The 26,875-nt window shown below is 42.7% G+C and overlaps 1 protein-coding gene across 2 annotated transcripts in view; it reads right to left on the reverse strand.

Moving 5' to 3' along the window:
• Nucleotides 1-26,875, reverse strand: part of ATP9A (ATPase phospholipid transporting 9A) — a 96,640-nt gene that overhangs the window by 5,364 nt on the left and 64,401 nt on the right. For both annotated transcript variants that reach the window (XM_090064209.1, XM_090064208.1), the window contains exons 15-27: nt 23,634-23,795; nt 20,112-20,204; nt 18,709-18,792; nt 17,696-17,866; nt 14,220-14,318; nt 13,478-13,567; nt 13,224-13,368; nt 11,757-11,821; nt 11,031-11,186; nt 5,566-5,630; nt 4,520-4,628; nt 3,133-3,190; nt 959-1,162 (exon numbers count right to left, since the gene is read on the reverse strand). In XM_090064209.1, coding sequence (XP_089920335.1) covers nt 959-1,162; nt 3,133-3,190; nt 4,520-4,628; nt 5,566-5,630; nt 11,031-11,186; nt 11,757-11,821; nt 13,224-13,368; nt 13,478-13,567; nt 14,220-14,318; nt 17,696-17,866; nt 18,709-18,792; nt 20,112-20,204; nt 23,634-23,795 — 1,501 coding nt within the window. The remainder of the gene's footprint in view (nt 1-958; nt 1,163-3,132; nt 3,191-4,519; nt 4,629-5,565; nt 5,631-11,030; nt 11,187-11,756; nt 11,822-13,223; nt 13,369-13,477; nt 13,568-14,219; nt 14,319-17,695; nt 17,867-18,708; nt 18,793-20,111; nt 20,205-23,633; nt 23,796-26,875) is intronic.

Here is a 26,875-nt window from a genome sequence, read left to right on the forward strand (position 1 = left end):
ACTAGGGATTTTTCTGGTGTGTGCAAGTATGGGTGTGCACTCTGTATGAAACAGTGCAATCCTTCTTCTATAACCAAACCAAGTACGCTCACTTCCTTTACATGTTTTTTAGTTTTGGGAGTTCTCTTCCCCTAACTCGATAGTTTAAATTGTGTCAGTTCTTTCAGAAGTATGTCTCATTTCCCCATGTATGCTATATGACATAACTGCACATATATCCGTAACAGTTCAAAGTTCAGCTAGCATACTCTTGCTTGAGAGAGAGCCCTATATTGCATGGGGGCTTCGAACCAAGGAAACGAGAGGGCTGTTTTATTCTGTAGCAATATATCATTCTGAAAGGTTACCAGGCAAGTAGTGACATCTTCTGGTTCCTGACAGTATAATGAAACAAGTTGTAGGGATCTCATATTTGCAGCAGATCGAATAAGAATTCCTCACTCATTTTCCTTTAGTGTGGTAGACTTAAGGGACTGACTTAATAAGGTGAATGAAAATATAAGCTCAGATGACACAGACCAAATGAGTTATGTTTTAATGAGCCTGTTACTACATTCACTGCCAAATGTGACCTTTCACTCCAGCAGCAGAAGCTCATGATTTCAGGTTCAGCCATGCCATGTTCAACCCTCATAGGTAACCCAACCGTAGCTACTGCTATACATGGTGACTCGTATAGGGATTTGAATTACTGTAGGGCTCAGATTCAGGATGAGATTTCCTGGGCTGTATGTAACCTAATAGCCCCGTATGTCTCTGTCTCCCCTCAGAGTTTAATCCACATATAAAAATTTGGGAACATGTTCCATTAGCAGATTCTCATCCAGTATCATCATTGAACTAGGTTTAGGTCAAAAACTCTTGAGTCCAATCCATGTCCTTATTGCTCCTGTTACTGTTAACTTGTTAAACATGTGTCTGCATAGGTTTAAAAAATAGACATTGTATTTAAGCTTACCAATAAACTCATGTAAGAAGACCAGCGAGGCTATATAGCAGGAGAGGCTGAGCAACTCTGCCACTATCATAAGCCAATGCCATGTCTGGATTGTTAGTGCTACCATCAGCAACTCGGTGAGGATCAAAGACGTAAAGGAAATAGCAACGATGTGAACAAATTCAGATTCAAACAGCAGAAGTGCTCCATACATAATGATACTACCTGTGAGAGAGAGAAGAGAGGCTAGACAGATTGTTTTTTCTAAATTATAAGACCAAACACCAATTTAAGTCCTGAAAGAACAGAAACCCTTCAGGTCACTTAAGAATGCTTGAAATTGCTTTTCACAAATACTGTTGAATACTCAGACAACAAATCAATCATTTATGACACAGCACTGAAAGAACGGCTCTACAACAAGGAAAAGATATAGTGCTCAATTTTTACAGAAGTCTGTCATAGTTACAGACATGGGAGGTAGGGAATGGCATGTATTACAGTTATTATTCTGGCTACTTTGCTACTGTCGACTGGACTATGATTGTGGAGCTCTGTCTTCCCTTCCTTCCAGAAAAACAGCACAATCGCTTCTCAAAAGGAAAAATAATACACATTAAACACTTCGAACTCCTACTGCACTGCCCCAATGTCCAGATGAAAACAAAAGATGCCGTTAGACTTTCTGCACTCCTTGGATTGAGTTTTTCTTTTGTAAATTCCCTCCTAAACTAGTACAAATTAAAGCATTGTTAACGATGCATTGTTTTGTGCCCCTAATCTGGCTGGTTTACATAATTCCCTGAACAGCCACCTGCACAAATAACTCATGTTAGCAGCATGAGTAATTTGCACCAACATCCATCATATTATTCTTGTTCGAGGGGAAAACCTGCAAGTGAATAGAGCCTGAGCCACAAAGTTCAGATCCAGCTGTGAACTTTCCAAAGTGTGGGGCCGTTGAAGGTTTGGGTCAGGCCCATCACTGCTAGCAACTAGTCCAAGTGTTTGGCCTGCTGTTTTTTAGTCATTTAACACATCAAAAGTGAAGTCACTTTAACCAAATATTGTAACCGGATAGCGGGCTCAGCTTAGAAAAAACTTTCCCTCAATGCATCACCCTCTGGCTTTGACTTTCCACCACTTGTGAATTTTCTGTGAATGCCTTGGCTTTGCCATTATATTTATATAGCAACAGAAGACCATTATTCCTGCCATAGCATTCTACTGCATTAGATTCCAGAGGATAATGCTAATAGGAGGTTTTATATTCCTGGCTCCACTCCTTATTTAAGGATGGTAACATCATTTAAATCAAAAGGAATTTTGAACCATTTCTTCCCATTCTTGTGATAAAGGAGTTATGGAAAATATCAAATTTTGTCACAGGATCTCATTCTCATTCTCAATCAGCACTACATGCACGTTCCATGAGTCTGTGATTAAAAACAGGATAAATGACTTGCATCTGCACTGATTTCATTTCTGTTTATTTGTTTTCTTTTAAAAGTGCTGAATTTTTAGGCGTATAATCCAGTATAATCCCATATTTGGAACTAACCCAGGGGACAAGAGGTGGTTTAATTAATAGTTTCTCATAATGTGAAGACAGTGTCGAATTAGCCAAAACCCTGACATAGCCAAGATTGTGGGTAAGCCCATCATATTATGCATGCTGTAACTAGAACTATGATCATTAAGGCCAATCGACAGCATTTCATCCTCTTGTATACTATATGTTTATAGTAAACATATAGGGTCCCTTCCGACCCTAGAAACTATGAAACTATTATTATTTGCATATTAGGGAGTTTCTTCTGTAGTTTTAAAAGCTTTTTTCAAAGGAAATTTACCTCCATTTTACGGATGAGAACTGAAGCATAGAACAGACTTGCCCATAGCTACAAAGCAATAAATAGCTAAAAAGGAAAGGCTGTCTTTCTCGATGCCCATGCTCTTTCCTCTCATAACAAAACACACTCAAAATATTGCCTGCTTGTTGCAAACTTAAATTTTAGGCAATTCCTTCCTTTAATATCCTATTCACTGTCACTGTTTCAGTGCAAGGAGTAGCTGTCTACTTCATATTCTAGGTATCAGTTATTCAAGTAAATGATGTTCCTGATTTTCCACAGGACCGCTTTGCAATTTCTAATAGACATAGAGAAGCCAGAAGGGAAGTTCTGGTTTCTTACCTTGATAGATACTTATCAAGACCCATATTAAAAATGTTTTATAGGATAAAGGTCGTCCCTATAAAGAAAAAAAAAAAGGCAAATAAACGCTATGAAAAACAAATTTATAAAGCAAGCATCAGACTACAGTCTAAAATAGGTAGTCTACTGAATGACTGAATAGGGAAGAATAACCTGAAAAAGAGACTTTTTTTTAAAGGTGCATAAAGAAGACTTAAAGTCATAAGTATATCAGAAAGACATAAGTGCAGTGAAAACAGCACAATCCACCCTTCAGTGTGCTGAAATAACAGTGTCTACAAAGCTGTCCTACCCGTTTCCTTGGGGGAATGGGAATAACCTGTATCAGGATAAGGTAAGTTTGGTTATACCAGTATAGCTTCATCCCACTATGAGTAATAGATATAGCTAAATCTGCACAACAGTCTCATTACAAAGACTGTGTAACCCAGGCCTAAGGATGGTTAGAGAATTAGTGGTTTTATAACATCAGAGAAAACATGCAAGTGAAACCAGATGGCAACGTATTTGGACCGATGGAAAATGTGTTTGCCTCTGAAACAGAAATACTTAGGGAAAAGGTTGTCTCTTTAAAGAGTTGGCCCTGCCTTTCTACTGAGAAACATGTTCCCAGTTCACATACCTAAATTATTCCAAGAATTTTGGGGGGTGAGGTGGAGCAGAGGGAGGGCAGAAAAGATGACCAAGGATTAAGTCAAGAAAAAAACCCAAACTCTCCTGGGCCTTCTGTACATATTGACCACCAGAAAAGTATCTTTGCCCCCTCTTAGGCTATGCCATCTTTAAAGCAAAACTCCCTGACCACTTTTCCCCCATCTCCCAGTATACAGATCATAAGCAATACAACTGACCCAAAAGTCTGACAGAACCGTTTTCAGTTGTAAAAAGGAAGGAACTACAAAATTGAAACAGTTCACAAAAATGTGGAATTCAGCAAAAATTCTCAGCGGAAAGGAGGCAATAGTAATTTCCTGCCAATTTTGTGTCCCTGTCCATTTCTCCCTGCCCTTCCCCACCACCGCCTCCTGGCTTCCACGTGCCAAGTCCCTGCCAGCTTCTCCTCCTCCTCTATTTTGGAACAAAAGAAAATATCAAACATTCAAAATCTCCCACAGGATGGAAATTCTGTTTTCCAGCCAGTTCTAATAAGCTGCTGAATGTTAAATAAAACACAACAAGCTGTGAGGAAATAAAATTAGGGTTGTAAACTGAATTTTGCTTCTTAACAATTGTGCTTTAAAAAGGCATCTGGTAAAATACTGCATCTATAGATAATACTTTTGGTTTGTCTCTTGGAAAGCCTGTTCCAAATCAAGGCAAGGATCATGCGTAAGACAGACTGAAGAGAAACAGGCATCTGTCAAACCTTAAGAAGATCTTTATAGAGTTCTGGGTACAACATGGCAACTTCAGATTTAACATCCTTGTCCAGAACTAGGGAGAACACTGGAAACATCGTATAGATTGTGGAGTACCTGAGGAAGAGACAGGAGATTTGAGCTACAAAATGGAAATACCTGGTGCTCTATAACTCAAATAAATATGCACGGTATAAACTTGCACACGGTACATTCTAGTCTCCTCTGTACAGCAAAAGAACTGTAACATTTACTTCTTTACCAGCTCAAGTACTATTCCTAGCGAGATGGATGGAAGCTGCAGGAACTGTAACTGATGTTATACGTTTACCAGTAGAGGCCCAACTCCCTTTAGAGATGGAACTATTTCAATATTAGATTCAATCATGCAATTCAGCTTGGAAAGCTGTGTCATATATTTTTACATTTATCCAAGAGCCTGTACAAATGTACTTTGTAAGTACAACAGTGGCATATTTTATACAAGCAATTTAGGCATTACAGTGATTCTAGACTGCACCTCTAAGGAGAACAGCACAGAATTCATAGCTAGGGGTGGATTAAGGTGACTTCAAGCCAACTTTATGTCCTCTTCACTTCGGTCTGTTAAGGAGGATGAAGCAACCCTTGGGCTAACCTCCCCTCTGGGCGTTAGTACCACTCCGAATCTCTAAAGCACTGGGTGCTATAGACCCTTCCCAGTCATGCCTTGTGCGTTGGGGATCTCTAGGAGGTTGCTGGAAGAGAGACTGCAGATGATTTCCTTAAATCCTGAGCCAAGTGGTGAATTTTCCTCCCAGGTCCAGGGATTTGAGATCTGTTCCCCCCCCCGCCCTTTACATTGTCAGGCCCTTTCACTCTGTGTAAAATGGGCTAAAACAGGATGAGAATTTTACATGATTTTCTGAAAATGTGACCTTACATATGAGAAGTGGCATCTGCACTAGGAAGCTACACTTCAAACAGACACACATATACGTCAGGAAGAACTCTCACATGCGTCTACACCTTGTTTAACTTTCTCACATCACTTCCTGAACAGATTTGTTCTTACCCGATAATGAGAAAGCCCTGGTAGAGAGGGACTGAAGCGAAGTAAAACACTGAGGAGAAAACAGCCTAGGGAAGACAAGAAAAGATGCTCAGCCTCTAGAAACTGCATTACAAGTTAGACTCTATCCAAATGGGAAAACACTTGCAATAGATATTCACCATTCACAAAATGAAGGCACAACTGTGGCCACATATTCTTACTGTGCCCTGCACGTGTGCTCTCAAACATACGGCACGGCTGAGTAACTGTACCAATCAGCCATTCCTGCCTCCACATGGAAAGACCTAAACTGTTTTGGGTAAGGGATGTAGTGCACGCAGAGCAGCATGGCTGGTTGGTTGCTGCCAGGCAGATTAAGGTTGCAGTCCAGACATGCATGGCTTATAACAGGGCTGTCCAACTGGTGGCCTGCATGTGGCTCACAAGGGGTTCATTTGTGGCTCCAGGCGTCCACCGAGCTACCATCCTCCCCACAAGGGTGTTCCTCCCTCCGTCTGCCCCAGGGAGCAGAGTGGCACACATGACATGGTGCGGTTGGGGAGCCTGCAGCTCCTGACTGGGAGGGAGGTAGAGGCTGTACTGTGCATCTGTGAGGTTCCTGTTCTGAAGAGATCACACAGGAAGACAGGGAAACCATCTTAATTAACAATAACTAACTACCCTTAACATTAAACAAGCAGCAAACAATGCAGTTTGGGCAGTGTATACAGATGCACTCAATACACAACACCCCTTCCCCAAGAATGTAGTCCTGTAAGTATTTGGGCCAGACAACAACCTGTTCTTGTGTGGCCCACTCCAGGGGTAGCAGACACTTCACTGGCCACAGCAGTAGGCTCCTTTAGTTGTTCTAGAGTAGCTTCAGCAACTGGAAGCGGTGATGGGTCCAAACCAGCAGCTGATGGACTCGTCAGAACTGTTCCTACTAACTAACGGTGCAACACCCGGTGTTGCAGAGGTCGCGCTCTCTGGTCAACGTGCCCGTGAAGTGTCTTTCCATCTGGAGCCTGGATCTTGTATGATTCTGACTCTGTAGCTCCAAGGACAGATGCAGACACACACCAAGGCCCAGTCATGTAGTTCTGGATGCTCACAGGTTCATCTGGTTCAAATGTTCTTAAAGGTGAAATATTCTGTTTCTTGAAGCACTAGATTTCTCGCCTTGTCTGGTATTTGGCTACCATTTCTGGATGGAGCCACTCCAGATAAGTTTTGGCTGGTGGCCCATTAGTAGTTCTGCAGGACTATGACCTGTAGCAGTACACAGAGCTACATGCTGTGGTAGTAAGAAATTAGCTAATAGTTGGTTCTGTGCACCATCAACAATTTGCTTCAATGCATCTTTAGTACTTTGGACCATCCACTCAGCTTGACTATTTGATGATGCACGAATGGTCCAGATATAGTGACGGAGAAGATTCCCCTCCATATACTTCTTAGAGTTCTTCAGAAGTGAACTATGCAGTATTGTCAGGCAGTGGTATCTAGCAGCTCATGAGCTGCAAACAGCTGCTGTAAAACTAGTATTACAGTGTGTGACATCACTAATGCAACAGAAATAACTTCCAACCACTTTGAGAAAGAATCAACAACAATAATGAATATGTGGCCTTGAAAAGGGCCAGCAAAACCTATGTGCAGATGAGACCATAGGGTTCTCATCTGCATTAGCTAAGGTTGGTGCATGGCATGTAGCTTAGCATGGTTCACACCTCTTTTCTGCTTGCTCAATGCCAGCATCTAACTTTGGCCAACAAACATAACTTCTGGCAACTGCTTTCCTGTAACAATCCCTGGACATCTCGTGTGAAGAGCAGAGACCTTATGTTCGACCTGCACAGAGAATGACTACTCAGTTTCCCCATAGGAGGCATCCCATAAGGGCAGAAAGTTCATGTTGACATGTAATGAATGGCTTGAATTCGTCTGCAACCTTTGCTGAAGACCACCCCCTCTACACCAGGTTTAGTACCTGGGGTAAGAGTGGATCTTTAGCAGTCACATGAACAATGTCACCTGCCTGGAGAGGTGTTTCGGATGAGGATTCTAGCATCAGAACTTCAGTGAGAGGAACAATGAATTCAGGACAGGCCAACGGCAAACGACTCAGTGCATCAGCATTTGCTGTCAACTTCCCAGAGTGGTAGTGAAATTTGCGGTCATATGCATTTAAAAATAAGGACCAACGATCTGTGGTGCTGGTCCAGTCTTGTTGAATAACCCTAGCAATTGTTTATGATCTGTTACAACTGTGAATTTGCAGCCGTATATGCAATCCTGGAATTTCCAAACCTCAGCAGTGGCTGCAACAGCTTCCCTATCAATGTGAACATAATTCATCTCAGTTTTAGTTATAGTTCTGTTATATACAGTACATGAATGGTAGGCAATAGGAGTTTCGCATCCATCACTCTGAAGGTGACTAAGGACAGCCCCCACTCCATATGATGAAGCACTTGCAAGTAAGCAAAAGTGGCTTCTCCATGTCATAATGGACTAGTGTGCTGTCAGACAGCAACTGCTTCATGTCAATGAAAGCCTTGTTGTGCAGTTTAGTCCAATTTGCAGGTGGCATCTTTATCCAATAGACCAGTGGTGCTCAACCTTTTTGTCTGGCAGGCCAGATGGGCGGGGCCCAGGCCGTTCATGGGCTGGATCCAGCTGATGGTCCTGATCCAACACAAGGTGGTCGCAACAAGGCCCCATCCAGCACTGGAGATATGACATAATTACTTCTCAGTCAGACAACTAATTCTGGCACAGACACTACTCCCATGAAGACATCATCAAAATATGGCACTACTCTTTTAAGATCTGCATCTGCTTTACTGCTGGAATCTGGTATGGGTGGTTCTGTAGTACTTTATTAATGGTAAACTTGTAGTCAGCACATAATCTAATAATTGTTTGGCTTCATGATAAGTGCAATGGAAGCGGTCCACACTGGATTTAAAAGTTGCTTCTAGGACACTTTGTTCCATAAATCGATCAATCTCTGCATCAATTTTTGGACAAAGGGTGAAGGCAACATGCTGAGGCTTTATACAAACTGGAGCCAACGTAAATGACACAGGCTGACCCTTATACGCACCGAGCTATTCAAAGACTTTGCTGAAATCCCTTAAGACATCATGAAGCTGTGAACTCCTTTTATTTTAATCTCAATGGTTCAAACCATTCTCCTCCTAGTAAACATCTTCTCCAGCCTTTGGCAATTATTAGATGGAGGATCCCTCAGCCCTGCCCACAGTGGATGTTGACATAATGCACCCTGATTTCTTGTTTGGTACAATCTACAGGCTTGGCTTTACATGGCATAGTAGGTGGATGATTTCTAGGCTATGGTGAGTTGTACACCTGGCACTGGTCCACGATTCCTAGGTTTGCATTATTGTGGCCCCAATTGTGTGCGGTGCAGCCCCCAGCCACTGAGAAGTTGCATAGCCCTGAAACTTTTCTTTAGTCATCTTTGCTCCTCCACAAATCTCACGTGAAACAGGTTGAATGGCAAAAGCAGAGAACTGAATGTGGTGAATCTTTTGTAATACGATGCCACAAATATGAGGTTGGAATTTCATACAAAGCTGTTGGTTTTGCTAAAATCATCCAACTGTCTTGGGGGAGAGGTGCTTAGGCAGGTATGTACAACACTGAAGAAAGTTTCACAGAACTTACTGATGGACACTCCAATTTGCAATGCCATTCAGATTAATTTCTGGTCAATGACAAAACTACCACATGGGATTTGTTTCCATTTTCATGAAACGGATTAAGTCTTCAGCACTGAGCTAACCCATACATGGGTCTCGGCTGTAAACCAGGGGTGGGTAAAATGCGGCCCATGGGCCAGATGTGGCCCACCAGGCCATTCTATCTGGCCTGTGGGAACCCTAAAAAATTTAGAAAATTAGTATTTATCTGCCCCGGCTGCCTGTCATGCAGCCCTTGATGGCTTGCCAAAACTCAGTAAGCGGCCCTCCGCCCAAAATAATTGCCCACCTCTGCTTTAAACTCTCTAGACAAGGGAGGATGCTTGCATGTTTCTGAAAAATCTTGTACGTTTAAAAGAGATGCATTTATCAACCATATTATGGCTTGGAAAAAACTTCCAAAGAGCAACCTCATCTCTCAAATGTATCCAAGTATCTTTTACCTCAAGTCCACAACAGCTGCAAATACATAGTTGAGGACAGAATTTGGCTCATGCACTCTTAAGTTTCTTTAAATTCTCTCACTCAGAGCTAACCTATTGTTTTTAATCAACTGGCAATGGTAATCTGGCTAGCTGAATATTACAGCTCTGCAGACATATTTAGTGCCTGAAAACTGGTGAAAACAATTTGATCACCAACAACCCAATTCTGGTTCCAATGAAATCCATGCAAATCAAATCTCGGGACTCTAGGAAGTGGCTGACCAGTGAGGTTTATGGATGCTTCAGCTTCTGAGTCAGCTCCAGGGGCTGAGCTTATTCTTGTCCCACTTCAGGACAGACTGAGCACCTCATTCAGCAACTTGTCTCGTTTGAGACTTGTGAGCAATCGTATTTAGTTCAGCTCTGCTACTTGTGCTTTTTGTTACATACACACTCCAAGTCAGTTACCGAACAGGGTCAGTTTCATAAATTCAATATTCTGCAGTATTTCTGTGAACGGCTTGGCTATTTTTGATGCAAACTTTCATGCCCAAAGGTAATTAAACTAACTGCAATCCTAGATTATGTTAAATTTAAGACAAATGCCTCCCCAATAATTATATTCTATACATGGAAAATTTACAATTTTTAAAAATGATTTTCCACATATAGAATATATATTTTTGAAGGTCATCTTAAATTTGTCCCCACCATTGCTACAATGGGGAAAGCAGTAGCGAGGGTGGTGGGGGGGAATGCAACAGGAGAGTCATCACCACTGCTTCTGGGCCAGCCAGGGGTCAGAACCAGTATGTGCTCCATGCTTCAGGCTGGAGCCAGACCTGAAGCCACAACTTGGGGTAAGCAGTAGCTGTAGGAGGGGATGGGGAGGGAGTAGGGGGCAGATTGGCAGAGGGTAGATGCAGGGCAGTGGCTGTAGCTCTGACTCTGAGCCCAGGTAGGGGCCAGATATAAAGCCAGAGGCCCGGCAGCCATCTATCCCCTCCACCCCACTTCCCACCCTCGCTATACTTAAATCCAAGACAGGGGACTTTCTTCACCATGTTCAATGAGGGAAAAAATTTTTGTCTTGGATTCAAGAAAAAATGGTAGTATCTTGAAAATCCTGCTGCCTTTTGTCCAAAATCAGAAACACATTTACAAGAAGTATCTTGCTTTCATGTAGAAGAGCAATCCTGTTTTCACTAACATTCTCAAGGGAGCTGGGGCCAAAACGTGAAAACCTTCATTTTTTTAACTTTGTGTGTGATAGGGGGTAGGGAGTGTTAAGAATATACAAAGTACAAGCCAAGATGAAAAGTCCATGTACCTGCATTGTACTGATACACAAGCTCCTGTGGATCACAAATTGACTGAGAGCTGCAGATCTTTTGTAACTGTTTCTTCCATGCACCATGAGTAACCGGCCCAAGTGTTTAAACTGAGTGATAGAGAAATCTGCTGCCAGGGATGCTTGTTTTCCTTCCTTTGTACAAGATAAGTCAAAGAACATGAGATCACAAAATTACAGAAGATTAAGACATGCCATGTGTGTTAATACATCTCATATGGATGATTAAAAGCAAAAACCCAGGCACAGCTGTAAAACTCAGAGGTCATTTAAGCGTTAGGTAAGAAAAAGGCATTATCTTAGTATCTACAATTCTTCTTTCAGTCCCCAACTTTCTCTCATGATCATTAAGCAAAGAATTAAAATATGAAGGTATTTTAAGAAGGTATTCATCTCTGTTATTAAACCCAGAAACCAAATTGTGAATTAGGGTTCCCAGACTGCAAATTAAACTTTCTCTGAGTTTATCATATCACGTGCATTATAAAATTCTATATCGCTAACATATCTGCTGCCAGGACAACAACCATTCAAATGAGAGGATGTAGATGAAAAGGGTACCAAACTAGCCATGAGAGATACTGTGATGTGTCTCCGTCATTGTTAGCCCAAATACTGAATTTTAAATGTTCTGGATCAAAAGACTGCTTCAGTGAAAGGCTTCAACACAAGCTGTATTAGCTCTGAGGGATGTTTCATACTCACCTTTCCTTCAACCCCAACACCACAGTCAGCCTCCTGAATCATACTGACATCATTTCCTCCATCACCTGTAGGTTAAATCATGGAAACAAGGGCAAAGTTTAGAAAGAGTCACCTGCAACTGGTATTGAGCACAGCTGAATTCATAGATGTAAGGGCCAGAATGGACATCAACCACGTGGAAAAGAAAAGTCAGCAGGGCTCCCTCAGCGTCAAAGGTGTAACAACACAGTTGGGTGCTCCAGGGCAGCTCTGACATGGTGGCAGGTGACAATTTCTGGCTGTTGTCATCCTTCATCCTCTTTCCCTCCCACTCCCCAAGTCGGGGTTGAGGGTGACTGCCCTGGCTGCCTCACCCTAGTTATGCTACTGCCCAGTGTTATGGGAAACTGAGTACCCAAATACCATAGATAGATGTCATAGATTTCCAGGAGTTTAAGGCTAGAAGTGACCATCAGATCAAATTCACCTCCTGTACAATGCAGGACACAGTGTTTCCTCCAAAGTACTGAACCAACATTAGTAGCCTGGCACAGAAGTAGAGCTTCATGATGCTGGTTTTCCCCCAGTTACAATCTGAATGTTTCATTTTGGAAGGTCATACTCCAATGTTTGTGAAGTTTAATTTCTGTACCTTTTTCTGTCCTGAAATTTTAGTATGAAAAGTTTCAGCTTGCTCATTATTCTGCACATACTTGGTTTTCATCTGCTACTTCTTATTACTACAGTAACTTAGAAAGTGTCACTGGATGCTGTGCAACATTCCCACTTGTTATAAATGAAATGGTTGTTAAGTCATAAAGTAGAGGAACTGCCTTGCCATGTTACACTAGATGTAATTCAGCATCTGGTCTCAGCTCCAGGCCAATATTTGATTTCACAGAAAGTGCAAGAATGCAGTGAACAACTGCGTGATAAAAAGTGAACTTCTTCCCTAACCTTAGCACTTAAGCACTTAAATTGTAACCTAAAACCTAAGATCATGCTAAACAAACAACCTGTATCTATGTAGCCATGAACGTTCTTACCCATATTCATCTTGTATCCTTTTCTGAATCCTATTAGGCTCTTGGTTTCAACACATACTGAAATGAACTCCACAAATTAATTACGCACTGTGCAAAAATATTTCAGGTTTGTATTGTGCTTCTGAATCTTTCTACGCATATATGTTCATTTGCACAAATCCTCAAAAACTGAAGGGATAGTGGGCTTGTAAATGGATATCTGACATTGGGCATTTATTCTGCTGAACAGTTCACAAAAAAAATATAGCTGATCTTTTCCTTGTTATGTGTACAGCACTGGCCTCATGGGCAGTACTAGAAAGAAATCTCCTATGGAGAACTATGGTTTTAAGTACTCAATTTATCAAAATTATTTCTGGGGAAAACGAAGCTAAGAACAAGACCGTGTCTCTGAGGCTGTGGTGAAGCTGCCATTGGTTTCAGAGTTTCTCAGGTTCCCTACCTACTGCACAGGTCAGTTTGCCCGTTCTTTCTTGGAGCAAGCGCACAATCTGGGCCTTCTGCGTTGGGGCGCATCGGCAGCAGACCACAGCTGGACACTGACAAGCCAACTCCATAAACTCGTACTCGTAGTATTTCAGACACACCTGAACAGGAGAAAAAAAAGTTTCAGAGAAGATTATGCTTCATGTAGTTCTCCACATTGTGTCAAACGCATAGTATCCTTGGACCTTTATACAGCAGTCCGGAGTTTACCTCTAAGGAGTCACCAGAAATCACAAGCGCGCAGTCGTGTTTCCGACGGAACGCGTTCAGCTCTAAGTGGGCTTCTCCACGGTTGGTCACCTGCAAATGAGCACAGCAGCTGAGTGAACACGTGGCTGGCAAGAACATAATTAAATTTAAAAAACCTTCAACACTTATACAGAATTATTGGCATATCAATTAAGTTATCAACCAAACCAAAAAAAATTAGCAGAGTAAACTTAAGGCCTAAAACCTTAGGAAAGCAGCAAAGCATTATCTCAGGCATCACCAGTGACCTGCCCACTATCACTCTTCTCTTCAATGAGCGTATTTACTTCCTAGCATGTTGCCTATTCAAGGCTCTTTGTGATGCCAAACCCAGAAGGTAATGTGACGGGGAGGAAGAGACTTCACTATTTCATACGGCAGATGCAGGATCCCTGCCAGCTCCATATAAATCAACAGAGGAAGCTCTCCCACCAACTTCAGTGGGTGCAGGATTAGACTCACTGGAAGCACTGGGGCAGTTCTGTAGCCTGATTATACTAAATCATTGGCCAGGAATTCCTTGAATAGGACACAGAAGCAATGGATGTGATTCCCAGCTGGAAGTTAAAATAGGCCTATGAAGATGCCCCATTATTATCTGCCTGCAGGTTGGATTTCATCATTCTATTCCTTCTGAACCCCCTGAACAAGACTAGTGAGAGGGGTTAATATCAATCATAGTAAACAGGTATGTGTTACCTACCAGTCTGAATATGTGAATATCCTGGGTCCTGGTTACCAAATGTGCATTCTTTGCTGTACATGTAGCTGTTTCTAGCTTATCCCCTGTCAGCATCCACACCTGAAATGCAAATATTTTTATTATACTTTAAGAAAAGAAAACTCATCTTTGTAGGGATCTTTTAGGAAAAGTGGTGCTTGCTGCATGCATGTACAAAAAGACCAGACACCAGTGTAACCCATATATGGTAGATATCTTTTCATAAGGAAGGCCTGTTTACAAAGGACAGGAAAATCCTCATCTCACAAGGGAATGAAGGCATTTTTTTGTTTGATTTTTTTTTTTTTGGAGGGGGGGGAGAGCTTCAATATGCAGCAGGTTACAGGATCTGCACAATAGTTTTCCAAAACTCTGTTGCTACAACCTGGAAAACAAATTGATGAGGTGGACTCTGCAAAAATGCCCTCACCCTGACACATTTTTGTGCAGAAAGCTCCAGCCCTTGCTGCAAATAGAGGCTGCAAGGCCCTGCCTGAAATGTGGATGATGCAACAGGGTGAGCTCATTGCTGATGTATGTGTCTGGAACAAACGAAACACAAAACGAAATGAACGGCATGTAGGAAAACAATTCAGCCACTTACAGAGGACATTAGAAGGCAGTGTCACCAACAGTAGTGACCTATATTTGCTGTACATTGACAGGGAATTTCTTTGCTAATGTATCTGTCTAGAGTATTAACCATTTATTTTATTTACGTGAGGCTTTCCTCAATTAGACTTTATATTTTGGACTTCAAATATGGGATCAAACTTCTTAAAATAAAAAAAAAAAAATTCACTTGTTTGTGTTGATCCTAAAATGAGTTTAAAGTGACCCTACTATAATTAGTAAGATAATGAAGTGGCTCCAGGATGAATTACAAAACTGCCTTTAATACTGGTTCTCTGCCGACATGTCGTATCTCAATAAACATTTCCAGTAAAATGACTACTGTGAATTGCAGCACTGTGTATGCATTCACTAACAGGGCTATCTATTCAGCATCTATCTAACCTAGTTAAAAGTAAAAAACAAACTTTTGGAGTAAATAGCCAAGACTAAATTTAGTTAAAAAAAAAAAATCAAAGTATTGCCATGGAAACTACTGGAACTGAATTCTGTTTGTGTGACCTATTCACTAACATGCACAAAATCATGTTATTAATAGAGACAGTGCCAAATTAAAAGCATTTACTGAATTTACTGAGACCTCTCCAAGTTTTGGGGGTCCAAGTGAAAGGAACTTGAAATAGCCCTGCTTCTGTGCAGATTAAGATTTAATCCCGTTTTCTTTTTAAAACAAAGCAGCTAGAACTGGAAACTTTTATTCAAGTCCCTCCTTGTAGAAGTCTAGGTGATAAGGTCCTAATTATCCTCAATTTCCATGTTGTACTCCCAAACCTAAGGACAAGGTTCTGGAGCAAACCCAAAATGTCTCCTTTTTTTGTCTATCTAGTACAAGATACCAGATTAAGGCAAGGGACAGAACCAGAAAGCAGAAAATAGGTATTTTGTGCCATTATTCTTTTGGTTCAGACTCCCTCTGGTGGTTATTTATAGACTTTAAGGATTTATGCTTGCATGCTTAAATCTCGCTGCATAAAAACTTACTAATGAGCAGGGATCTTAGTTTTCCTTGATAAAAAATTGCAAATTCTCTGATAAAACCCCCAAAATCTATGGTTAAAATGAAAGGCTCCCCACAGACTGCTTGGCCCTGCTAGTTCCCCTCACTCTTCCTCCTATAGCACCCCCCAGCCCTGCTGGTGCCCCCCGCCGCGCTAGCTACAGCCCCTGCCCCCCTCAGCTGCCAGGGCTAGGAGGTGGTGGCTGCTGCAGTGGAGCGGAGCCTGGCAACCCCCGTGCTGCAGGCTTGGCTAGGGGGAGTCAGCTTCCTGCCACTGTGCGCATTCACATGGGGGCAGGGGCGACCCATGCCCTGCAGGTCTGTGCATGGGGTAGGTACATGCTGTGGGCTGATGACTTGGGCTCCTGTCCTGCCGCCTTCCTGCAGGGCCTCTGCAGCCCAACAGGTGTGACCTGGTGCTGCAGGGTACAGCAGGGTTGCGCAGGAAAGCTGCTTCCCACTGTAAGCCCCACACTGCCCTGGCGACACGTCCCGTGTGCATGTGGCAGCAATGAGGGGCACAACCCCGCACTGTGAACCCTGCTGCTTCTGCGTGAGCAGGGGATGCATTATAAGGGCAGCACAGAACTGGCAGCGGCAACGAGATCCCTGTGTGGCTCTGCTGTCCCCTGCAGTGCTGGGTCATGCTCGCTGGGCTGGGGGAGGGCAACAGAGAGGGAGCCTGATCCTGCAGTGGGGAGCCCACCCCACCCCCATCCCATGCACAGATCTGGGGGGCATGGGTCCCCCCTGCCCCCCCAGGAGTGTGCGCACCAATGGGGAGGCAGCCCTACCCGATCCACCCCCCAGACAAGCTGCCTACAGCCCCATCCCACCCCTTGCCAGGGCCCTGCAGCCGTGCACTGTAGCTCTGGGCACCGAGCCCCATGCACCGCCTGGCTGGGCAGCAGCCCCAGCCCCACCCCCACCCAATTCCCTCCCTCCCTTCTTATGGGGGCCTCAATCCCTCCCTGCTCACTTACCTGCCGGAGCTGCTCTCCAGGCTGCCTGGCAGCCATGTGCACATACATGCACATGCACATGGTGCTCTCCGCCTGAACACCCTCCTCCGGCTCCCTCCCAGCCCCCTGCAGGTTGAAACTCTGCCAGCCTGCCGGGAGCTCTTTGCAAAACTGCAAAATCCACGGGTTTGTCTACTAAAATAAGAAATCCGTGTTTTCCTCCGGTAAAGGGGGAAATGCACATTTTACTCCATTTTTCCATGGGAAATGGAAAACCCAGATTCCCGTTAATGAGAATCTGGATGCCAGAAAACAAAGAGAATATTGCAGAATTAACTTTAACAGGTTTCTTGCTTCATGTAGTGATCTTAAAGTCTAGCAACTCCCTAAATGTTTCTCACATAAATTATATTTGACCTCTGTACTTGGCTTTTTTGTATATTAAATAAGTTGTTTTTCAATTTCTTGTAATCAGTCATTGCTTGACACCTACGGGGCTTTACATGTTTGCTGCACAAACTTACATTATGCAACACAGATGACTCACATTCTGAAGTCCTGTTGAATAGTCACTACACAGCAATATTAGATTATAAGGATTTTTCTGGACTGAATGTTATACAAAGAGTTGCTTGCTTTTGTCTGTAGACATTGTGGCAGGGAGAGAAATCAAACACCAGCTTGGATTTCAAGCACTGCCACCACTCACAAAAGGTGCTGACGTCAAGCTTCACTGAAGCTCAGAAATCATGTATGGGTTATTATTTACAGGATAGTCTCATTTACTCCAAAGGTGCCTGCCTTTATCACCACTTGCACTGCCAGTCAAGCAAAAGTTCTGTACTCCACCTCTAGGTTAGCCAAACCTTAATGCCAGCATTTCTTAGGGTTTCCAGGGTGGGTCTGACATCTGTCTGAAGCTGATCCTCCACTCCAGTCAGACACAGAAGCTCCATCTCCATTTCCAGGCTCTCAATCACTGTGGCCACCTTCAGTGAGCGATCATGCACACTTAGTTTTGCCTGGACATAGCGTGCCTGAGGACAACACAAGATAAAAATGGCCACTGTAACTCAAAGCAAGAGCGTTTACATGTTTGAGGAACACAGAATTTAATGGGCTATAAACTCATAATTATCTATCATCTTGGGAGGCCTCTCAAAGGTACCCTTTGTAGACATGTAATGCTAAAATAGGTCTTTCCTAGGAGCTCCCATAAAACTTTGCACGGTTGTAAATTTATTGCATGCATTTGGCACTATGATGCAGTTACCAGACATATATATGCACACAAACAGCTTTCCCTACCTTCACAAAATTTGCAAGTGTCAATTCAGGTGGAAACTTCATACAGACTACAGGTCTAAACTGTCACTTTACCGAGTTATGAACAGATGTAAAAGGGTCCCAAACAATTCAACCTGCTTTAGGATTTTGCTTGGTTGGGGCAGATTGGTCAGTCAGCTAATTCATCTAGGGTCCTAGCTAACAAATCCACAAAGAAGAACCTCAAGGTCCCATGCTGGACACTTCAAATACCCATAGGTTTATCAATGTCAGAATACAAAATTAAAAATGTAGAAATGTCAATACAAGTTTTTTCAACAAATATGAGCTTCACTCAGCAGCATCAATCATTTGTTGTGTTAAATGTCAATGACAACAATCTATAGGGAAGAAATTCTGGGCTTTAGCTCCTGTGAGATCAATGCCTAGAAGGGAAATTTTATGTGGATTGTTGATACTCAATAAATAGGATCAGCTGATTAAGACTGCAAGATAGATAGGATGGTGACTGTGACATAAGGAAGGTGGAGATGAGAACACATTAAAATGAGAACTCTGGACATGACTGAGTGATGTTTTAAGAAAAACTTACTTCAAAATCTTGGTACTGCTCCTCAGTCAGGGACTTCTTGGCTACAACAAGAACCCTCAGGCCTTCCCTTGCCATGTTACCACACTGGAAAGAAGTTTCACATTGTAAACAATCAACTGTACCATAATTGCATTAGGTTGCAGAAACTGAAATAAGATATTTTATTATTAGAGCATAATCTTCTCAGTTGTATGATCCAGCTGAATCAATAACATTGGATCGAGTGCATCATAAATTTTGTCTGTAATCTGTACAAGCAATCTGGTATGATGATCCTCTTACAGAGGTATCCAGGTAACATAAGCAACTCCATTGATCTCACATTTCCCAAAGGCTAAGTACAGACAGTTAAAAAGCCTGCAGCTGAACTGGTTCAATCTTTCCAGGTTTGTCTAAGCTGTATAGATTGAACCGATAAGCAAGTGAACAGACATTCACTTTTGATTCTAGAAATGCAGCCACATGCCTGCAGGGGCCCAGATCAGGAGCCAGGGGGTGCTAGAGCATGCCTCCCTGCTCCACTGGAGCAGACAGCTGGGCCAAAAGGCTAGCCCGCCTACCCTATGGGGCGGGGGGAGGTTTGTGGGAGAGGTACAAAGCATCCTGGGATGCTGGGAGACTGAGTTAACTTGAAGCTGGAGGGGATCTGTGACAGAAGTTCAATAAATTGATTTAACCTAAATCAGTTAAGCCTGATACTACATCCATTCAGGTTTATCTTAAACTAGTTTGGGCTATTTTGAAAGTTGTTTATGTGCACTGAACTTCAGTTGTACTACAGATTTCAACCTGTTTCCAATCACACATTTTGGTTTATGTGTAATTTCTGTCCCTAGCCAGTTAAATGAAAAGCAAGCCCAGTGATTCCACAAGAGATACTGCTTTATTCTTATATGCAGCAAACAAAGAACACCCCACCCCCAAGAATAGTTTGAATTCTATAGCTGAGTTTGTGTCACCATCAAAATGAGAAAGACGCATCTAAGCCAGGTAGAGACAGACTGAAGATCAAAATGTGATTTTTCTAAAAAATATTACAGACTCAATAGCTTAAAATAAAGCCAAGTACGGAATCAGACCAAGAATAAAGCCTACAAGAATCAGGAATTACTAAAGAAAGAAACCTGGACCAATTTAAACAAACATCCATTCTGTTTATGAGACTTATCCTGGGTTAAAAGAGGCAGAATTCACTACTTGGCTTCTATTTAGATGTAATTATTGTTGTGTCTGCCATCTCTGGCTGAAGGGTAATTCAAACAATGTGACAAAATGGACACAGGAAAAAGAACATTACTTTAAGAGCTGCCAGAGTATGCTACATTAGAATAATGTAAGAGGCATCACCACGTGTCATTTCGCATGCAAAGTCCTTTATATCCAAGTAAGACAGTACTTCGTACCTCTTCCTCCAGCCAGTCGTTGTATTGCACGATGCCTGCCATAACTACATCTGCTCCCTTCATATAGAAAGTGATTTCTCCTGTTGACTCATCCTGAAAAAAACAAAACAAAACAAAACAAAACAGGCAGAGACCTTGCATTTGTAATGTTTCCATGGCTCCAGGACTCTTGCTTACAAGTTGTTCTTCAAACCAGTCGATTATAGTCCCATTGTCAATAAGCAGAGAGCAAATACTTCATAGAAGAATTATCTGCTTTCTGGTTAGCAAGTGATCTTGACTCAAAAGGAGGGTGGGGTTGACTTTACACCATACTACATGGAAGACTGTCTCCCTCTTCCTAACCGGTTGTGGCTTTAACATAGCTGTTAAATCAGTACGTTTGCTTTCAGCACGGAAATCAACACGGTCATTTACATTTAACTGGGAAAATTAAGTAAATAACTACACAATTTCATAGAGTAAATTCAAATGCATACTACCTTTCCTAGCATAATATTATCAAGAATAAGCAAAATTAAAACTCATGCCTGCCAGAGAAGATGGGCTGCTGCCTTCCATAGATGATACCTTACAGCTTTGATGAAATAAGCTGTTGCCTACAAAAGCTTATGCCTTTGTGAATGAGTTAGTCGCTATGTCACCACCATGCCCTGCCTCCTGCCCGACTTCAAGCTAAGACGACTAACTACTCCCAATAAGAAATGAGGAAAAATGTAATTCACTCTCTCCAATGTACAGTAAATGAAGCAAATTGCCTTGAATTCTAGCACTACAGAAGCCAGCGATGGCAGGTCTCAGGAGAGGGACCTGAATAAGCAAGTGAGGGCTTGGACGGTGGAGAAGGTATTTATTTCTAAACCACTGAGGCAGCACAGAAGTAACAGTTACAGTGGGGCCAGAATGAGAACAAATAGTCTCTTTTTTTTCCTGAGGCAAGTCAGCATGAAGACAGCATCTAGCCCCTCTGATTCAACTTCTTCAGGTTCTTGTGCTTGAAGATTTTTGCTTAGACCTTTTAGAGAGAATTTTACTGGGAAGACGGGAGACATGACTGTTCTTACAGGTGCTTGGCAATCTATTTCCATTGAGCACTGCTTAGCGTCTCCATGTTAATATTCACAGGCAATGCATTTCAGAGTCCGAATTACAGCTTTACCAAAGAAAACCCATAGTATTCTTAATTAAAAAGTTTTCTGGCACTGGCCAAAGGTAGAGGCTTATATATTATTTAGGTTAAAAACAGTGTCCAAAAGCATCTCCATAGGAAACAGAATAAAGACTGCACTTCCTGTACTATAGAACTGGCTTAAGATAGTTTGGAATTTTTGTCCAATATAAATACTGTATCAACTATCTCCTTGTATTAGTCATTTCCTCCCACCGAGTTCAATAAGAGGTTAGCGCGTTCTCATATCATGGTAAGATCACACTATAAATCTACACGGAGATTTGCCAGTTGTATTGTTTTGAAGCTGCATCTTTTTCCATCATCGTCTGATTCTGGCTATAGTTCAAAAGCCTCTTTCAAATAGATATGACAATAGCACTATCTTTGTTGCAAAAGCAAACACCATTCCACATGTGTGGGGGAAGCGGGCGGGGGAAGAGTGGAAAAATTTGTAGTCAATAAACAAATAACTAACTCAACCCCCACCCCCTTCAGAGAAGGATAAGCCAGTAAAATAGTATCGGGGGTGGAAAAAAGCATGGCTGTTTTGTTAAAACTAGACTGCTAACAACTGGAATAGTAAGCGACTAAACAACGACAGCTGATCGTGCGCAATGAGTCAATATTGTCAAATTGTCTCAACTCAAGAAACATCTGCTACTTGTTCTGGATATGAACTGATTGCTTAGATCTTATTCGCTAAACAGTTTACAATAGACAAATCAGATAGGACGAGTATAAGAGATGGACATCTCTGCAAAGAAGTTTGAAAATAATATTACTGGTGATGTAGGACTCTTTGGTTGAAATCCTAGGCTCTGTGTTATGCAGAAGACTGTCTAGCTAAGTGGTCAGCAACATTTTCTGGATGCAGCCCAGAAGGACCCAGCTGGGGTCCAAGGTGGGCCAGTGCTAGGGCCTGGCTGACATTTCTCCATGCTGTAAAGCTACAGTGAAATACAAGCAACAACTCCTAGGTATCTTTTTTTAAACAGATGCTTGAGGATATAGAAATCTGGTACAGTGACACTGACCCAGCAAGCATCTATTCATTAAAAGTCTGCTTCAATACAAAACAGAAAATAGAGTTTGTTTGGTTGCTCATCTACAGTGCTCTGTGCTGCAAAATAAAAGTATGATATGTTAACAAGACAACGAGAGAGGAGGTAAGGCTTAAATTACTTAGCTACTCAATATCAGGGGAAAGATGTTCCCAGTAAGATCAACGGGAGTTTTGTTATTATTTTCAGTTAAATTACACCTAATCTATACTCTACATTTGAAATGCTTCCCCGTCCCCTAAATGAAAGGGAGGAGTTTAGCTGATAGATGATTTAAAAAAAGGAAAAGAAAAAAAGTGAAATTTCAAAATCCTGGTCTATCTTAGAACAATGTAACTTACGGTAATTTTTTCAGAGGAAAAGGAAAAAGAAAGGTGTCATTGAGATAAGCCAGACCCATTTTATTTGGAGTAGGTCACCAAACCTTGATGAAATTCAGGTTGATGACTGCTGCCCACCACTACAATAGACAAGACCTAGTAAAAAATGAGCAGAAGATGCTGTTGAAAATATTTTCTACTTTAAAAAAAATAAAATTTGCCACATTTTTTGATAGGCGTCTCAAAAAGACCACTTAAATGGTATCAAGAGAATTCAACTCATCTTTTCACCGTCTGTATAATTTCCCACTATCAAAATAAGTCAGCTGATGAAAAGGAATACAATACCAGCCATGTTTATGAACATGCATTGAATTTGTCATCTCAATTAGATGCAATATCAGATGCTTACTGGAACAAAGGTACAATCTGTTTGTGCAAGCATATTAAACGCATACATTGAGAAAACTATTGATCGTCTTTGACTGCTTCACACACTCTACCCACTAGTTAACTCCTCCCCCACTCAAGCCACCACAAGGTAAAATACCCAGCAAAGAGAAAACACTGATCACAAAGCAAAGACCTTTATTGTGAAGTAAATGAAGCAAGGTCAGCACTAGCCACCCATCTGGAGTTGATTTTACCCAATTTATTTCATGGTAAAACTGAAGCGACCCATCTTTGCTGGATATTTTATCGGAACAGATCATGTTGATCGCAAACTGAAGACTGCCCTAGTCCTTCAGGGTTTATGCAGTTGGCAACATCTGGCTGAAGAAAATATATTAATCAGGTTCAAAAAGCAGTGATCACAGTACTTCAATGTACACCATGTTTTAGACCATGATATGACTGGATAAGAGATAATACAAAATTCCTTATGCCGTACATCACTGTCGAGACTTAACATGAATTTGCTTATTCAATTCAGTTCCATGAAGGATGAAAAGGCACACGTGCAACTTACCCTAACAATGATTCCCATACGTTTACTCTCGTAAGTGAATGGAAAGATTTGGAGGATGGTGAAGTTTAGTATCTGCCCACCAGGGGTCCTCAGTTGCATGGAGGACTGATCTCTGCCAACCAACGTTAAGCCTACGCTTTCCGTCCACTGTACCAGGGCCACCTAAACACAAGAAGGGTCGTAGGTCAGATAGCCTGCTGAGCTTTGCAGTTCAAAGGTCATGTAAATGAACACCAGAAGGGAAGGGAGAGTGGGTTAACTGAAGAAAAAAGTTGCTCAGTCATTAATGTCACTGTAAAATGGATCAGTTTATCTACTTTGCCCGTGTAATATAAATAAATGGCCCTTGAATATTATTTTCTGAGGCCAGTTCCATCAAGTGACAATATTGTCTAGCTTTGGTAGACCCTGCTAAAAATCTAGCAATGCACAGCAGGTATAACAGTGTTCCCAACCAGTCAACAATGTTGAAATACCTCTCTCTGTAGTAGAAATATACGGCATTCATTTGCCCCCTGACTGAATTGCAACCCACACACACACAGTGGATATTAGTGCACAGAATCAAAGAGAACATGATGAAGCAGGATCTGCAACGCTGAAGCCAGTGGGGGCAGCATTAGGTCTACAACGACTGGTATTTAAAATGTGAAATGAAAGGGGATTCAGTGAAAGTTCATTAGTGAAGTCAGGCCTAATTATTGTGCACTAGGCATTAGGCTAAAATGTGAAGGGATGCAACAACTGTTGTAAACAGAGCTGAGCAGAAGAAAGCTCCCAAGTCAGCTGCAGCCTTTTGCAGCAGGACCTCCCCTTGAAATGACTGTACTGAGTCAGCACAGTAACAACAGGCTACTTCCATGTGACCAGGACGGTTTCAGATGTGTATGAAGTCTATAGTGCACATTTAGTAATTGATCCCTTCCTGTCCCCATCTCTATTTAATACCTTCATGACCCAAGCAACCCTCCCCTCCATAAAAAGAAAAAAAAAAAAATTAAAAAAAATCCAAACCTGGCAACAAAAACCCCAAAACAACAACCACCACCTTGGGCCTAAACCTGCGTCAGATTATTTAATTCAGTTCAATCTCTGATAGACATTTCAGGCCAAGTCTTCTACTAGTGTAACCTCATTTACTACAGTGTAGTTATAATATCAGGGAATATATAACCAGGTTATTTTAGTGGATGCAATCTGAAACTCTTTATTCACCCGGCATGGAAAGATTTAGAATCCAAAGCACATGTAAAATATCTGAGAAGAAAAACTGCAATATCTAGCCACTCTACTCAATAAATACATAAAAACAAAGCCTTGGTGTCAGTGAATTTCTCACCTAATTTTTATACACATCCATTAAAACCAAAGGTGTCTAGAACTGTACATGAAAAGCTTTTACCTATCTTGATTCTGCAGCCATAAACCTCCTATTGACAGGCTGATTAGAGTTAAGAGTTTGGCAGAGACTGGGTTACTAACGATGTTTTTCTTCCTTCTAGAGTAACCACTTCTATAACCATGATTATTCCTGACATTTCATCTCTTGCACAGCAAGTGTATTTGCTGAATCCAAGTGCCCAGGACAAAGTATTTAATTTACTCCAAAAAGGGTTGAACTCTTTTATTCCTGTCTTCCAAGGAAGTCCACGAAAGAATGAAACACCACTTGAAATAATTAAGCCATGAGTCGATAGTCTCATTGTGAAATATGTGCTTTAACATCAGCGAGAACTGTGTATGCATACTGAAAAGACAAGAGAAACCCTCATTTAAACCTGATACTGCTAACATAGTTACAGCTACAGCACAAGGTCTGATCCACGGTCTCCATCAAAATCAAAATGAACGGGCCCAGGATTAGATCACTGGATTTCCATCTAATAAGATATTTCATATCTAGATCTATTGCAGGGGTGGGTAATTATTAAAGCTGGAGAGCCGCTTAACAAATTTTGGTGAGCTGCCCAGGGCCACAAGGGTAGCCCCGCCTCTTGACAGGTACCCCACCCCCTGGTCACCATCTTGGGACCAGAATCCCTCCTCCCTAACCTCTGACCTTTGCCACCAGAAGTCCCCCTCCTTGCCCCCAGAAGTCCTCCTTTGGGGAAGGGGATTTGCCATCTTGGAACCAGAAAAAAACCCCCAAATTATATACTAAAAAAATCAAATAATAAAGTATTTTGATTGTATTAAAAAAAAAAAAAATTGTCTTGATTTGTGTGGGTTTGCTGGTCAGCACCCACCCCAGCCCTGCAACAGCCCAGAGCCAGCACACCCTGCGGCACCTTCCCACCACTGCCAGCAGCACGCAGTCCCAGCATGCAACACACCTGCTCCACACTGCCTGGCTGTGGCACGTCCTGCCACCCCCAGGCTACGCGGTGGGGCTGGGGTGGGGCTGTGCCAGCACTGCCTTTCTAGGCAGCCCAGGCAGTGGCAACTCCTTCCCGCTGCTGCCACCGCTGGCCCCAGCCCCACGGAACCAGCAGGGACCCACACCACAGCCCCAATCCGGTGCACCCTGCGCCTGCTCCAGACTTGCTCGCCCAATTTGTGCAGCGGCAGTGGTGGCCAGCCAGAAACTTGCTTGGCGCAGGGGAAAAGCAGCCCTTCCCCCTCACCATTGCTGGTAATTTCTAGTTCAGCTGGCAGAGCCCATGTCCTGCTGAGCTGCCCTGCAGCTCTGGTGCTGTCACCTCCCCCTCCAGACCACCCAGCAGAGCAGTGGTGAGTACAGAGCAGCCACTAGGCAGCCCAGAGGAGGTGGTGATGATGCTGGAGATGCAGGGCGGCCCAGCAGGGCTTGGGCTGCGCCAGCGGCACCAGGAAGTGCTGGGAGTGGCGAGGGGGAGGGGTCACTTTTTCCCCATGCTGAGCAACAGTTTCTGCCTGTCTGCCTGCTGCTGCTCAGCCTGGACAGGCAAATCCAGAGCAGGTGCAGGGTGCACCAGGTCAGGGTTGTGGTGCACCAGGATCGCGGGGCTGGGGCCAGCGGTGGCAGCAGCTAGAAAGAGCTGTCACCACCAGGGCTTCTTAGAAAGGCAGTCCCATCACGGAGCTGCCCCAGCCCCGCTGCATGCCCAGAGATGGGAGGATGCACCATGGGAGGGCAGTGTCTGGGCTGGATGGGACCAAGAGACCTGCTGCAGGCTACACAAAGCCTCTCCACAGGCCAGATCTGGCTCGTGGGCTGTATTTTGTCCACCCCTGATCTATTGGCGTGGCTCTCCATAGCAGGT

The sequence above is a fragment of the Crocodylus siamensis genome, chromosome 10 (genome assembly GCF_052110815.1).
Source record: "Crocodylus siamensis isolate JL-2025a chromosome 10, ASM5211081v1, whole genome shotgun sequence".
NCBI lineage: Eukaryota > Metazoa > Chordata > Crocodylia > Crocodylidae > Crocodylus > Crocodylus siamensis.